The sequence below is a fragment of the Hypanus sabinus genome, chromosome 2 (genome assembly GCF_030144855.1).
Source record: "Hypanus sabinus isolate sHypSab1 chromosome 2, sHypSab1.hap1, whole genome shotgun sequence".
Lineage (NCBI taxonomy): Eukaryota > Metazoa > Chordata > Chondrichthyes > Myliobatiformes > Dasyatidae > Hypanus > Hypanus sabinus.
Window position 1 is genome coordinate 88,017,817 of NC_082707.1, and position 15,825 is coordinate 88,033,641.

A 15,825-nucleotide genomic window follows, 5' to 3' on the forward strand; every position below is an offset into this window, starting at 1 on the left:
ATTATTTGAAACTAATTATGATCACTAGATCCAATGTGTTCCCCTATACAGACTTGTTATCTGCCTCGTCTCATTCCTTCTATATTTTAAGGAAACTTGCCTGAACACATTTGACAAACATTTAGTCGGAGAGTCTCAGCCAATATGTGGAAAGTTAAAATTACTTCATATCACAATCTTATTTTTCTTGCAACTGTCTGCTAACTCTCTACAAATTTGCTCCTTCAGATCCTTCTATTATGTGTTCTACAATATAATACCATCAACATGATAAACCCCTTTCTTATTCTTCAGTTCCACCCAGTAGCTATAGTAGAAAAGCTCTCAAGTCTGTCTTGTCTGAGCATTGCTGTGACATTTTCTGCGGCAAGTAATGGCACCTCTGCTTTTATTATTTTCCCCTTGATCATACCTAAACAATGGAACTCTGGAACAGTGAGCTGCCAGGGCTGCTCCTCCAGCATCAAGTCTCACTGATGGCTACAATATCATAATTCTACATGCTGATCCATGCTTTAAGCTAATCTGTGTTACCTCCAAAACTCCCATCAGATAGATTTCATATACTTGAAAGCTTGGGAAAATGAACTACAATCTGCTTCAAGAGATCATCAAAACATGGATTATTCAATTTCAAAGCAGAAACCCTATTTCTCTTGCCATGGATGCCTAACATCTCCAGCATTTTATGTTTTGAATATGTGTGATCTGATACATCCTGTCAGAGGTCACATAGGTGTGTTTGTATGCACAACATACCTGCAGCATATGAACTGCTGGGATTTCCCCAGGCCTCGTGCATGGCTTCAGTAATAGTCTGGATTACTTCACTCTCCATAGGCGTAGTTGCATTATAATCCATGTAAATACTGTTTTAAAAGCAAAAATATTATTTCAACTATTCCACATCCTTCAACTCATGGGACTTAATGGCAAAAAGAAATGACTGTTCATACCTTTTATATTTGTATGCTGTAACACTTACTTCTTATTCACAGTTATTTTGTAAATAACACTATTCTTTGCATTTCTGCTTAGATGCTAACTGCATTTCATTGGCTTTGTATCTGTATTCGGCACAATGACAATAAAGTTGAATCTAATCTGATCTAATCTAATCTAATATCTAAGATTTATCACGAGCTTGGATAGTTACTGGTGAAAGTGGCTGCATGGGGCCATGGTTTGATTACTATCTTTCAGGCTTGTAGCCTAGATCCAGGTCTATCCTAGACTTAGGAGGTGAAGCTCTCTTCCTCATAAAGTGGACTCATTTATTGAACTCGTATTTTATGCTTTCATTCCTTGCACTTCAGTATAAATCCAACAGAGGTACACTAATAACTATCTCTTGACTAAAATTCCAAATCATTCTAGGGAAGAGGTTTCAATCCAATTAAATAGGGATATTTCATAGCTGCGACTGGCCCAGTAGTAAATCTGGTTTTATTCAAGCCTAAAAAGTGGATGGCATAGGTGACACAAATTTGGTGTTGCAATACATGGAGAGTAGTCAGCAAATTATAGGAAGTCAGCAAGAATTTTTAAGATGGTAAATGGAGCGGCATAACTCTTGGTTGGAAAGAAGACAAAGTAAAAGCAGAGAAGCAGGAGAGTGGTCTGGTGAGGGATCGTTTTAGGAAGTTTCACAGTTGCTGTCAAATCGTTGTGCACTTTCTAGAACCTGAACTTACTTTTGACTGGTTTGGTTTCTTGATAAAGAGTTAAAGCACACAATTCAAGTGCAAGCAGTTGGATGCGTGGCTGGCAGATCCTGTAGCCTGTTACTTCAATCCACAATTTTTCGGTAACCTCTTTAGCTTGGATGTCAAATTGGAAGAAGTCAGTAAGACATTTTTAGAGGTGAGTAAATAGGATATCCCTCTTTTGGTTGGAAAAAAATTTAAAAGATAAACAAATTAGGACTTTGAAAACATTATTTCATTATTGGTAAGTAGCATTATCTATTAGATAGTGTGCAACAGATTATAGCAAGAACAGGCAGGAGATAAGGCTTAATCAAAGCCAGTGGCATGAGTTACAGGGCAATAGAGACGTGGTGCAGTTAAAAAAGAAAGCAACAAATAGCGGACTGAGAGTCTGACGAAGGGTCTCGGCCCGAAACTTCGACATCGCTTCTCCCTATAGATGCTGCCTAGCCTGCTGAGTTCCACCAGCATTTTGTGTGTGTTGTTTGAATTTCCAGCATCTGCAGATTTCCTCGTGTGTGGACTGAGAATGTTGTATTTGAATGCACGTAGCATAAGAAATAAAGTGGACGATCTTGAAATTCAGCTACAGATTGGCAAGTATGACATTGTGGCCATCTCTGAAACTTGGCTAAAGGATGGCGGCCATTGGGAGCTGAATGTCTAAGGATATATGGTGTATCGGAAAGATAGGTTAGTTGGCAGAGGGGGGTGGTGTGGCTCTGTGTATAAGAAATAATATTAAATCATTGGAAAGAGATGACATAGCATTGGAAGGTGTAGAGTCTGTATGGGTTGAGTTAAGAAATGGCAAGGGTAAAAGAACCCTAATGTCATTTGTAGACAGGCGTCTACACAGCAGCTGGGATGTGGATTACAAATTACAGCAGGAGATAGAAAAGGCATGTCAGAAAGGCAATGTCATGATAATTGTTGGGGATTTTAACATGAAAGTGGATTGGGAAAACCAGGCCAGTACTGGACCTCAAGAGAAAAAAAATTGTAGAATGTCAAAGGGATGGCTTTTTAGAAAAGCTTGTTGTTGAGCACACTAGGAGATAGGCTGTGTTGGATTGGGTGTTGTGTAATGATCCAGAGGTGATAGGAGAGCTTAAGGTTAAGAAACTCTTAGGAAACAGTGAACACAATATGATCGAGTTCACTTTGAAATTTGAGCGGGAAAAAAATAAAATCTAATGTGCTGGTATTTCAGTGGAATAAAGGAAATTAAAATGGCATGAGAGGGGAACTGGCTGAAGTTGACGGGAAAAGGACATTTGCAGGAAGGACAGCAGAGCAGCAATGGCTGGAGTTTCTGCAAAAAATAAGGGAAGTGCAAGACAGATATATTCCAAATAAGAAGAAATTTTCAAAGGGAAGAAGGACACTACCGTGGCTGACAAGTGAAGTCAGAGCCAAAGTAAAAGCAAAAGAGGAGTCAGCGGGAGACGCTCATGGAGTGAGTACTGTTTTAGACTCGCTCCATAACCTTTACTTTTTTTAACCTTTGATCACCTTTATCCAACTTATTTTTACCTACACCAAAAGTTTTTTGCTATTTTTTGAACTTATTGTTAAGAGTTTATTGTGAATTTCTGAAGATATGCAAACAGAAATGTCTCTTAGATCTAAAGAACGAGAACCTGGGCGCAATCTGAATGGTAATGGAAAGAAGCAAGCTCATCCGCAACACACTCAATTAACTTATGAATTGTTTATGGAGGTTTTGGATAAAAAATTTGATGAACTACAACAAATTTTTAAACAAGATATAAAGGCTTTTCAAGATTATATGGTTAAGACGGATTCAGTAATTAACCAGCAGCAAGTTCTTATCGCATCTCTGCAAGAAAACGCTCGGAAACGAGATTTGACTATTGAAAAACTGCAACAGAATTTAATTTCGACCACTAAACTGGTGGAAACACTCAAAGCCAAGAGTGTCGACTTTGAGAATCGGTCCAGAAGACAGAACCTACGTATACTTGGTCTCCCAGACGGCTTAGAAAAAGATGACCCTTCAAAATATTTTGCTCAACTATTAAAAGAAGCGTTTCCGTCGATTTTCCCAAATAATCCTCCATTATTGGATTGCGCACATAGAATTCGGCGTCGATCATCGAGTGCTACAGCTAAACCTTCGGTTGTAATTATCCGGTTTCATTATGTACACGACAAAGAACAACTTATTCGTGCAGCTCGGCGGGCAGGAATGGTTAAATTTCAAGATCACTATTTCCGTTTGGTTGAAGATTTTAGTCCTGAAGTTATGAAAAAAAGGCTTCTTTTTAAACCGCTGATGTCTGAATGTTATGAGAAAAATCTAAAACCTGCGCTCTTATACCCTGCGAAGCTTAGAATCTCTCCGCCAAATGCTCCACGCCAGATTTTCTTTTCAACATCCGAAGCGAGAAGTTATCTGGAGGAGAACTTCCCTACTGCTACAGACACCAGTTTCTAATAATTGAATGATTCTGATTGTGTAAGATGGTTCTCGATTTCTTAAACCAGATTTAGCCTCTGGTTATTGGTGTAGGTTTATCCTATACTTTATATTTAAGTTAAAGTGTGTTTTCATCATATTAATTGCTCTGTTTTATACACTTTAACCATTATACTACATTTTTGACTATTATTTTTGTTCCTTTGAAGGTATATTTTTAACCCTTCGATGGTGAATTCTTTTTTATTAAGATGGTGGTTTTTTGAAAAATATTTTTGGTTTTGTTTAAGATAGCGTTATTTTTCTCTCGTCTTCTTCCTACAATGCATCGCTTATCATAGCTTAAATATGTTTTGTTTTGTCTGGGCTATAGCCCGATTTATAAGCTTTTAGTGACTATATTCTTTTTTTTTACAACTAACTATATTAAGAAGTATGGTTTTTAATATGGTGACTTTAATTTTTAAAGTCGGGGTGGTTTTTTTTAATATATATCCTTTATATACGGAGTGGTCTTCCGCTGACATGGGGGTAGAGTTAATCTCATATTTTCCTTTTTCTAGCCATATTTTGGCGTTTTCGCATCTTTTTCTTGTAGGGGTGGGGTTTAGTTTGTTTTCTAATTCTATTTTTTTTCACCAGTTTGATTTAGTTTTTTCATTTGGGCTGTTTTTGAACTTCAAATATGTCTGCATTGTCGTCACTTCCGGGTCCGCTCTTTATTTTTGTTCCTCTTCCGGGTGCATGAGTTTATAATTTGGTTAACCCTTTCTATACCAAAGGGTTGATTTTAGAATTATGGCTCAGACCATTAATTTTGTGTCTTGGAATACTAATGGTTTAAACCATCTGATTAAACGAAAGAAGATTTTCAAAGTATTCCAAAGACTTAATGCTCATATCATTTTTGTACAAGAAATTCATGTGAGGAAGGAGGACAAATATCGCTTTTTTAGGTCTTGGCGGGGTCAACAGTACCATTCGAATTCGAATGCCAAAGTAAAAGGAGTTTCAATTTTTATTGACTCCTCTATTGCATTTGTTCAACACGATATCTTTTCGGATCCCAATGGTAGATTTTTGTTAATTACGGGTTTACTTTGTAATAAAAAGGTTGCTTTGGTTAATGTTTATGCTCCAAATGTGGATTGTCCTGATTTTTTTAAGTCCTTATTTACTTCTTTACCCAATCTAAATGAATATGTTAATAATGGGTGGTGACTTTAATTGTTGTTTAAATCCTTTGATGGATAAATCTTTATCTATTCAGACTTTACCCAATAAGTCGGCCACTTGTATTAACTCCTTTTTGACTGATAATGGGGTTTTTGATGTTTGGAAATTTCGACATCCTAATGACAGAGTTTTCTTTTTTCTCACATGTTTATCATTCTTATTCGAGAATTGATTATTCTTTTATTGACTCTTGTTTTATTCCATCGGTAATCGGTTGTAATTACGATATTATAGCTATCTCTGACCATGCTCCATTAAAACTTTCTATTAAATTTACGGATACAGTTTCTAATGCTAGACAATGGCGATTTGACTCTACCTTACAGCAAGATCCGGACTTTATTAAATTTATGAAGGAACAGATCGATTTCTTCTTTTCAACTAATTCCACGGATGATAATTCTTGCGTAACACTTTGGGACACTTTTAAAGTGTATATACGTGGACAGATTATCTCTTATCCGTTGGTTTGAGAAAACGCATTAAGAAGGAAACTCTGTTATTGGTTGATAAAATTAAAGAGATTGATAAGAAATATTCGATCACTCCGAGTAAGGAGCTTTACAAACAAAGGGTTGAACTTCAAATGGAACATAGTTTATTACTTACATCTCCGATTGAAAATCAATTAATGAAAACCAGATCTGATTTTTATATACATAGTGATAAATCAGGTGAACTGTTAGCTAGTCAGTTGAAGAATGCTTTGGTTAAATGTCAAATCACTAAGATTCGTCAGCAGAATGGGGATTTGTCAGTTAACCATGATGAGATAAATAAGCCATTTCAAGAATTTTATACCTCCCTGTATCAATCTGAATTCCCTCAGGATCGTAATACCATGTGTGATTTTCTTGGGAAATTAAATTTCCCAAGATTATCATCCGATGATCTTTCAATATTAGATACTCCTATTACGGACGCAGAAATCAAAGGGGTTATTTCCTCAATGAATTCTGGGAAAGCACCAGGTCCAGATGGGTATACAGTAGAATTTTTAAAATGTTTTTCCACTACTCTTTCTCCTTGGTTATGTAGGGTTTTTGAGGAAGCAATTAGATTGGGGAATTTGCCACAATCATTTTATAGAGCTTCCATTTCTTTAATATTGAAGAAAGATAAAGACCCTACTGACTGTGCATCCTATAGACCAGTATCTTTATTGAATGTAGACTCCAAGATTTTTTCCAAGTTACTGGCATCCAGGTTGGAGAAGGTATTGCCCCAAATTATTTCAAAAGATCAAACCGGTTTTATTAAAAATCGCTATTCTTTTTTCAACGTTAGATTACTGAATATTGTTTATACTCTACATTGCACTTCAGAATGCGTGATTTCATTAGATGCGGAGAAAGCATTTGATAGAGTTGAATGGCCTTACTTATTTAATGTGTTGGAGAAGTTTAATTTTAGTCCGACATTCATTTCTTGGATTAAACTGATTTATCACACTCCAGTAGCCTCAGAGTTTACTAATAATCAAAGAACTCCCTTTTCTCGTTTATTTCGGGGCACTAGACAAGGATGTCCTCTTAGCCCATTACTATTTAACATTGCTTTAGAACCTTTGGCAATTGCCATCAGAGAATCACAGGATATTTTGGGTATTAATCGTGGGACAGACATTCATAAGTTATCTCTGTATGCAGATGATTTATTATTATTCATTTCTAATCCTGAGAAATCTATTCCAGCAGTTCTATCATTGTTGGCTCAATTTAGTGAGTTTTCTGGGTATAAGTTAAATCTTAATAAGAGTGAATTGTTTCCTTTGAATAGACAGGTCCCAATATATGGAAATTCACCTTTTAAATTAGTTAATGACTCTTTTATTTACTTAGGGATTAAAATCACAAAAAACCATAAAGATTTGTTTAGGTTTAATTTTTTACCCTTAATTGATCAGATTAAAGGCTTGTTTACTAAGTGGTCACCATTATCTTTATCTCTAATAGGCAAGATTAATGCGATTAAGATGGTTATTTTACCTAAATTTTTATATATTTTTCAAGTAGTACCAATTTTTATTCCGAAATCTTTTTTTACTGATGTTGATTCAAAAATTTCCTCATATATATGGCAGAATAAAAATCCCAGGTTAGGTAAAATATATTTACAGAAGACAAAGAAGGAAGGTGGGTTAGCATTATCTAATTTCAGATTTTATTATTTGGCAGTTAATATTAGATATTTGTTATGTTGGTTGAAAGACTGGGGTGGATCCTTTGGCCCTCATTGGGTGAGTTTAGAAATTAAATCGGTACCAGGTTATGCTCTGGGTTCTATTTTAGGGACTTCTCTCCCTTTTGCTCTTTCTAAATTGCCGAAACGAATTGACAACCCGATAGTTAAACATACTTTACGTATGTGGTTTCAATTTTGGAAATTTTTTGGGTTGACTCAATTCGTTTTAAATAGTCCTATTTGTACCTAATTGCTTTTTCTACCCTTCTATTATAGATCAAGCTTATTCGGCTTGGAAAACTAAGGGATTACTAAGATTTTCTGATTTGTTTTTGGACAATTGTTTTATGTCTTTTGAGCAATTATCTAATAAATATAATTTGCCTAGATTTCATTTTTTTAGATATTTACAGATTAGGCATTTTTTAAGTACTGTACTTCCTACGTTTCCAAATGTTGTGCCATATTCCATATTTTGTGCCATATGCCATGTTTCCATTGCCATGTTTCCATATTTTGGAGAGTTTGTTTGAATTAAACCCTTTTCAAAAAGGGCTTATATCAAAACTTTATAATATAATTATGAAGATACATTCAGAGCCCCTTTATAAATCCAAAAATGATTGGGAAAGAGAGCTTAATCTTATTATTCCTATTGAGAATTGGGATAGAATTCTTCAATTAGTTAATACCTCTTCGATATGTGCCAAACATTCATTAATACCATTTAAGGTTGTACATAGGGCCCATATGTCCAAGGATAAATTAGCTCATTTTTATTCTTATATAAATCTTATTTGTGATAGATGTCAATTTGAAACTGCATCTTTAACTCATATGTTTTGGTCATGTCCGCTTTTGAAAAAATATTGGAAAGATATTTTTGATATTATCTCTGCGGTTTTGAATATTGATTTACAACCTCATCCTATTACCGCAATTTTTGGTTTACCAATGATGGACTCACTGCATTTATCTTCTTCCGCCTGCTGAATGATTGCTTTTCTAACTCTGATGGCTAGAAGATCTATATTGTTTGTTTTTTTTAAAACTTTTTTTATTGCATTTTTAAGTAGTTACAAAGTGAAGTATGAAAAAACAATGTATATAACCCTTACCCCCTCCCCTTAACCCCTCCCCCCTGACTGCCCTATAGAAAAAGAAAGAAAGAAGAAAGAATGCCTGGTTGTTGGAAGATCTCCACATGCTCCATGGAATTCGTAATAACTTTAATATGTATATTTATTTCTTTCCCCTAATAACCAATTGTTTCATCTTCAGAGCATCTATATATTTAATCCTGTCTTTTGTAAATAAGGGCTCCAAATTTTCAGAAATGTTTCATATTTATCTCTTAAATTATAAGTAATTTTTTCTAATGGAATACAGCCATAGATTTCTTTCTTCCAAGAGTCTATACTGTTGAATTGGAAGGAAATTAATCCTCCCACTGTATTTAATTGGTTCTCTCAGTCTATGTTATGTTTAAATTTAGAAAAAATTAGAAGTGGTGTATTTGATACTTCTATTAAATTTGAAAAGATATGGAGACCATTTATTCAATATTTTCATATGATGTATTATGACCCTGTTTCAAGCCTATTTGATTTTCCAGTTTTAATTTTATATATGTTGAGAGGATCGGAGTTGATGACATTGATGATTATATATTCTTGTGAGATATTATAAACAGCCCTTTTTTTTCTCTTTTTCTAGTTTTTTTTTCTTTCTTTTTTGCTTCTTTTTTCTTCTTTATTAGCTATTAGATTAGTAGGTTAGTTAATTTGCATAATATTTTTTTCTTTTTTCTGTTTTTTATATTATATATTATGAAATATCTAGATTTACCATGTTAATACATATACTGTATGGTTCATGTTTTGGTAAACTCATTTATACTGTAACCATTGCTTATGTATTTTTTTATGTGTAATGGGATTTTGTATGTTTGTAATCCCTTTATCAATATATCATTTGTATTTTGTTCATATTATTAATTATAATAAAAAGATTGAGAAAGAAAGAAAAGCAAAAGAGAGGGCATACAAGGAAACAAGAAGATAGAGGATTCAGAAGCTTTTAAGAACTTGCAGAAGGAAACTAAGAAGGTCATTCAGAAGGAAAAGATGAATTTTGAGAGGAAGCTGGCGACTAATATCAATGGAAATATTTAAAGCTTTTTTAAGTATATAAAGGGTAAAAGAGAGTCGAGGGTAGATATAGGACCAATACAAAATGACACTGGAGATATTGTAATGAGAGATCGTAGAGGAACTGAATGTGTATTTTGCATCAGTCTTCACAGTGGAAGACGTCTGCAGTATACTGGACATTCAAGAGTGTCAGGGAAGTGAGGTTAATGCAATGAAAGTTACGACTGAGAAGGTGCTCGGGAAGTTTAATGGTCTGAGTGTGGATAAATCTCCTGGACCTGAGGGAATGCACCCTTGGGTTCTGAAGGAAGTAGCTGGAGAGATTGCGGAGGCATTAACGATTTTTCAAGAATTGATAGATTCTGGCATTGTACCGGATGACTGGAAAATTGCAAACGTTTCTCTGCTATTTAAGAAGGGTGGAGGGAGCAGATAGACCTGTTAGTCTGACATCAGAGGCTGGGAAGTTGTTGGAATCGATTGTTAGGGATAAGATTATGGTATACCTGGAGGCACATGACAAAATAGGCCATTGCCAGCATGACGCTGCTTAGCAAGATGCCTGTGGAATTACAAGGAAGTTACTAGTGCGGGTGGAGCATTAGCCGGTTGGCAGAAAACAGACAGTGGGAATAAAGGGCTCCTATTCTGCCTGGCTGCTGGTTATCAGTGGAGTTCCACGGGGGTCAGTGGACCGTTACTTTTTATGATGTACGTCAATGATTTGGACTACGGTATTAAGGGATTTGTGGCTAAATTTGCCGATGATACAGATAGGTGGAGAAGCGAGTAGTGCTGAGGAAACAGAGAGCCTGCAGAGAGACTTAGATAGTTTAGGGGAATGAGCAAATGGACAAAGAAGTGGCAGATGAAATAACATGTTGGAAAGTGTATGGTCATGCACCTTGGTGGAAGAAATAGACAGGCAGACTATTATTTAGATGGGGAGAGAATTCAAAATGCAGAGATGCAAAGAGACTTGGGAGTCCTTGTGCAAGATACCCTAAAGGTTAACCTGCAGACTGAGTCAGTTGTGAAGAAGGCAAATGCAATGTTGGCATTCATTTCTAGAAGTATAGAATATAAGAGCCAGGATGTGATATTGAGGCTCTATAAGGCACTTGTAAGACCACATTTGGAGTATTGTGTGCAGTTTTGGGATCATTATTTTAGAAAGGATACACAGACATTGCAGAAGGTTCAGAGAAGATTCACGAGAATGATTCCAGGAATGAGAGGGTTACCGTATGAGGAAAGTCTGGCACCTCTTGGGTTGTATTCCCTGGAGTTCAGGAGAGTGAGGGGGGAATCTCATAGAAACATTCCAAATGTTAAAAGGCCTGAACAGATACAATATGGCAACATTATTTCCCCGTAGGGGTAGGACAAGAGGGCACTACTTCAGGATTGAAGGTCGCCCTTTTAGAACGGAGACGCACAGAAATTACTTTAGTCAGAGGGTGGTAAATCTGTGGAATTTGTTGCCACCAGCAGCTGTGGAGGCCAAGTCACTGGGAGTATTTAAGGCAGAGATAGATAGGTTCTTGATTTGCCAGGGCATCAAAGGGTATGGGTGAAAGCAGGGGACTGGAATGACTAGTTGAAGTGGATCAGCTCATGACGGAATGGCGGAGCAGACTGGATGGGCTGAATGGCCTACTTCTGCTCCTAATTCTTATGATTTTATTATTAATTCCACACTTCCCTGTAAGTAGCAAAGAATGGTAAAGGAGGTGTATGGCATGATTGCCTTCATCACTAGGGGCATAGTCTATACAAGGCAGGAAGTCATGCTGCAGTTGTATGAAACATTGTTTAGGCCACCCTTGGAGTATTGCATGTGTGTTGGTAGCCCCCAATACAGGAAGGACATGAAAACTTTGGAGACAATTAAGAAGAGATTTGCTAGGCCAAGATGTCGCCTGGGTTAGAGGATTTTAGCTACAAGAAGTTGGTCAAAATTGGATTGTTTGGAACACTGGAGATTGAGGGAAGACCTGATAGATGTTTCTAAATTTACGAGACGCACAGATAGACAAACAGAATCTTTTCCCAGGGAAAAACTGTTAAATACTAAAAGGCAGAACTTTCAGCTAAGAGGTAAAAAGCTCAAAGGAGACATACTGTCTTTTTTTTAAAATACAGAATCTTGTAGGTGCTTAGAACGTGCTGCCAGAGCAGGATGAAAGCAGATACGATCGTTAAGCCACTTTATGAATATACAAGGAATGTAAGGGAATGGATCATGAAGGGAGAAGAGATTTGTTTAACTAGGCGTTATGCTGACACAAACACTGTGGGCTGTAGGACCAGATCCTATGCTGTAATATTTGAACTTCCATTGCAGATATATAGTATAGTAATCAGATTTCACTACGTTCCTTTTGCCTGATCACATAGCAATCCCTCACAATATTTCCCTATGATCATACTTACTATTCAGATGAGGAGTTACGTATTTTCTGCATTCCTGCTGTCTTCTGACAATCTTTACTAGATGATGGTACATCTGTTAGCATGATGCATGCATTTCATTGCATCGCTTAGCACTTCATAGATAACTTAAATTGCTGCAAAACACATGCAAAAAAGTCAAATCCATAAACCAAAGTGAATTATTTACAAACAAAATGATAAAATGCTGAAAAGGTAACTGATACCATCAACACAGATTTTGATAGAAACTTCTGAGCTCAGCATGTCCAGTGAACAGCTAGTAAAAGGTTTCATTAGCTGCCTCCACATATAATGACAATGCCCAGAATATTGTTGCAAAAAGCAAAGTTGAAGCATGTGAAATTAGACAGTAGTAGCAAGTTAATCATTTGTCTTGCTCACTTCTTGTCAACCACATCATCACAGGTACCAATCTTCAATAAATTCAATAAATCACTTGCAATGTCATAAATCAGTACAGGTGTTCCCTGTTTTTCGAACATTCGATTTACGACACCTCGCTGTTACAAAAGACCTGCATTAGTTACCTGTTTTCGCTAACAGTAGGTGTTTTTACTGTTTGCAGCCAAGCTCCTCCCCCGGAACTGCATTCTAGCCGGCATTGCTTAAACACATGCTGGTGAGCATCTGTGCTTTATGTCGATTTATTTTGTGCATCCGTTAGCAAGATGAGTTCTGAGGTATTGGAAAAGCCTAAAAGAGCTCGTAAGGGTGTTACACTTAGCGTAAAACTAGACATAATAAAGCGTTTTGATTGTGGTGAACGAAGTAAGGAAATAGTGAGTTTGGCTCAGGGTTTGTAGAAGTTGACGAAGATGATGTTGAAGAGGTTTTGGCATCCCCTGACCAAGCACTGACAGATGAAGAGCTAATGAAGAGGAAAGGATAACAATTGAAACCAAACACAGTAGCGAACTGCCTGAAAGTGAAGTCGTTCAGGAACTGAACGTGAAGCAATTGCGTGAGATTTTCGCTGCGATTGACAATGCTGCAATGATTGCAGAAAAGTACGACTTTAATTCTGAAAGGGTATGTAGGTTTAGGGCAGGTTTGCAGGATGATTTGAATGCTTAAAAATGCACGAGGCTAAGCAGTCAAGCATCCTGTTGTTTTTCAAGCCTTCCACATCAGCCACAGCAGACGACGAAACTCGACCTTCGACATTGAGGCAGGCAGTCATAGAAGAAGGTGACCTGCCTGCCCTGATGGAAACAGACGACGATGAGATGACACCCCAGTCTCCTCTACCTCCCACCACCCCAACCTCCGACGACTCAGCCTAACGCACCACCATCAGTGTGCTCACTGTCTTCCCGATTCCAGTAAGTGAAACTATACTGGATGTACATTATTTCTACTTTATATAGGCTGTGTATTTTTATGTGTTATTTGGTACGATTTGGCAGCTTCATAGCTTAAAGGTTACTGGAAAGAGTGCTTCTGCCAAGAGATTTCTGCTACGGTGAACAGTGCTGCAATAATTGCAGAAAAGTATTCCTACTTTATATAGGCTGTGTATTTATCAGACCTTTCCTGCTTTTACTATATGTTACTGTTATTTTAGGTTTTGTGTGTTACTTGGCATGATTTGGTAGGTTATTTTTTAGGTCTGCGAACAGTCACAAATTTTTCACATATAAATAAATGGTAATTGCTTCTTTACTTTACGACATTCCGGCTTACGAACCATTTCATAGGTACGCTCTACCTTCGAATAGCGGGGGAATCCTGTATATGAACTGGATACAGCAAAGTCAATGAACTGTGACAATGTTCTTGGCTGAAGATTTGTATTCCAGAATTAACTGCTTCTTTAAGTGACCCAGTACAGGATAGCGACAAAACCAAAAACAGAAAATTGTTTTCATGTATCCTATTCTCATGCAGTAAGCCTAAGGACCTGTTTCTATGTTGTGAGATTCCATAATGACAGGTGCTCAGTTCCATTCGCCATTTGTAACATTCATTGTACAAATACAGTTCATTCAACACAACCGGTCTCTGCCAGTGGCAGAACTCCATTCAAGCTTCCTCTCATCTTTTCTATGTAAACCTACTATAATAACTACTTTAAACAACACACACAAAATGCTGGTGAAACACAGCAGGCCAGCAGCATCTATAGGGAAAAGCGCTGTCGACGTTTCGGGCCGAGACCCTTCATCAGGACTAACCGAAAGGAAAGATAGTAAGAGATTTGAAAGTAGTGGGGGGAGAGGGAAATGCGAAATGATAGTAGAAGACCGGAGGGGGTGGGATGAAGCTAAGAGCTGGAAAGGTGATTGGCAAAAGTGATACAGAGCTCAAGAAGGGAAAGGATCATGGGATGGGAGGCCTAGGGAGAAAGAAAGGGAGAGGGGAGTACCAGAGGGAGATGGAGAACAGGCAGAGTGATGGGCAGAGAGAGGGAAAAAAACAAACAACTAAATATGTCAGGGATGGGGTAAGAAGGGGAGGAGGGACATTAACGGAAGTTAGAGAAGTCAATGTTCATGCCATCAGGTTGGAGGCTACCCAGCCGTTATATAAGGTGTTGTTCCTCCAACCTGAGTTTGGATTCATCTTGACAGTAGAGGAGGCCATGGATAGACATATCAGAATGGGAATGGGATGTGGAATTAAAATGTGTGGCTTTCTCTGGCAGACAGAGCGTAGGTGTTCAGCGAAACGGTCTCCCAGTCTGCGTCAGGTCTCACCAATATATAAAAGGCCACACCGGGAGCACCGGACGCAGGTAAATTTGAGGGCAGGGTGAAAGTTGGAGGCAAATACCCTCCCCCTTTCTTTCTCCCTAGGGCTCCCGTCCCATGAACCTTTCCCTTCTCCAGCTCTGTATCACTTTCGCCAATCACCTTTCCAGCTCTTAGCTTCATCCCACCCCCTCCAGTCTTCTATCATTTCGCATTTCCCCCTCCCCCACCTACTTTCAAATCTCTTAGTATCTTTCCTTTCAGTTAGTCCTAACGAAGGGTCTTGGCCCGAAATGTCGACAGCGCTTCTCCCTATAGATGCTGCCTGGCTTGCTGTGTTCCACCAGCATTTTGTGTGTTGTTTGAATTTTCAGCATCTGCAGATTTCCTGGTGTTTGCTGCATAATAACTACTTTCTTTCTCATGTTAGTCCATCCCCCCCCCCCCCTTAAATGCATCAGTTAAATTTGGTTCAAGCATTTCCTGTTCCACATTTTCCACTGTTGTTGGGCAAAAAAGTTCTCAATTCCCTGTTGGATCTCATGGTGACCTTCTTATTCTGGCAGCCCAAAAACAAAATTTTAAATAAGAAACAAAAAGAGTGAATGTGTTTGTCAGGGTGCCAATCAATTTGGCTGTTTTGTCCTGGAAAGTCTGCAGATACTGAAAATCAACTCTTAGCCCCTTAAAGCATGGAGATGTAATGCTTTTTCCCAATAATAAACTATGTCTTTCTTTTATCATTTCCTTACATAATTAAACACACAACAGTTATTGCTTTCTTTGAACCTGATAAGTGGTGCTTGTTTGTAGCAAAGAGAACAAGCCCTGCCAGACACGATACAAAAGACCTATTTCATCGGTATTGCAGATATTATCGGGCACAAAATGTTTGAAGCTAGTTGGGGAGTTCTGTAGATTTCCATGTTTACACTACCAGCACTACCTTTCTT

General features: G+C 37.6%; 1 protein-coding gene across 1 annotated transcript in view; it reads right to left on the reverse strand.

The window, feature by feature from the left end:
- The window catches only part of scly (selenocysteine lyase), a 48,315-nt gene that overhangs the window by 31,390 nt on the left and 1,100 nt on the right, over positions 1-15,825 (reverse strand). The window contains exons 2-3 of the mRNA XM_059950144.1: positions 12,162-12,295; positions 760-869 (exon numbers count right to left, since the gene is read on the reverse strand). Coding sequence (XP_059806127.1) covers positions 760-869; positions 12,162-12,244 — 193 coding nt within the window. The 5' untranslated portion in view covers positions 12,245-12,295. The remainder of the gene's footprint in view (positions 1-759; positions 870-12,161; positions 12,296-15,825) is intronic.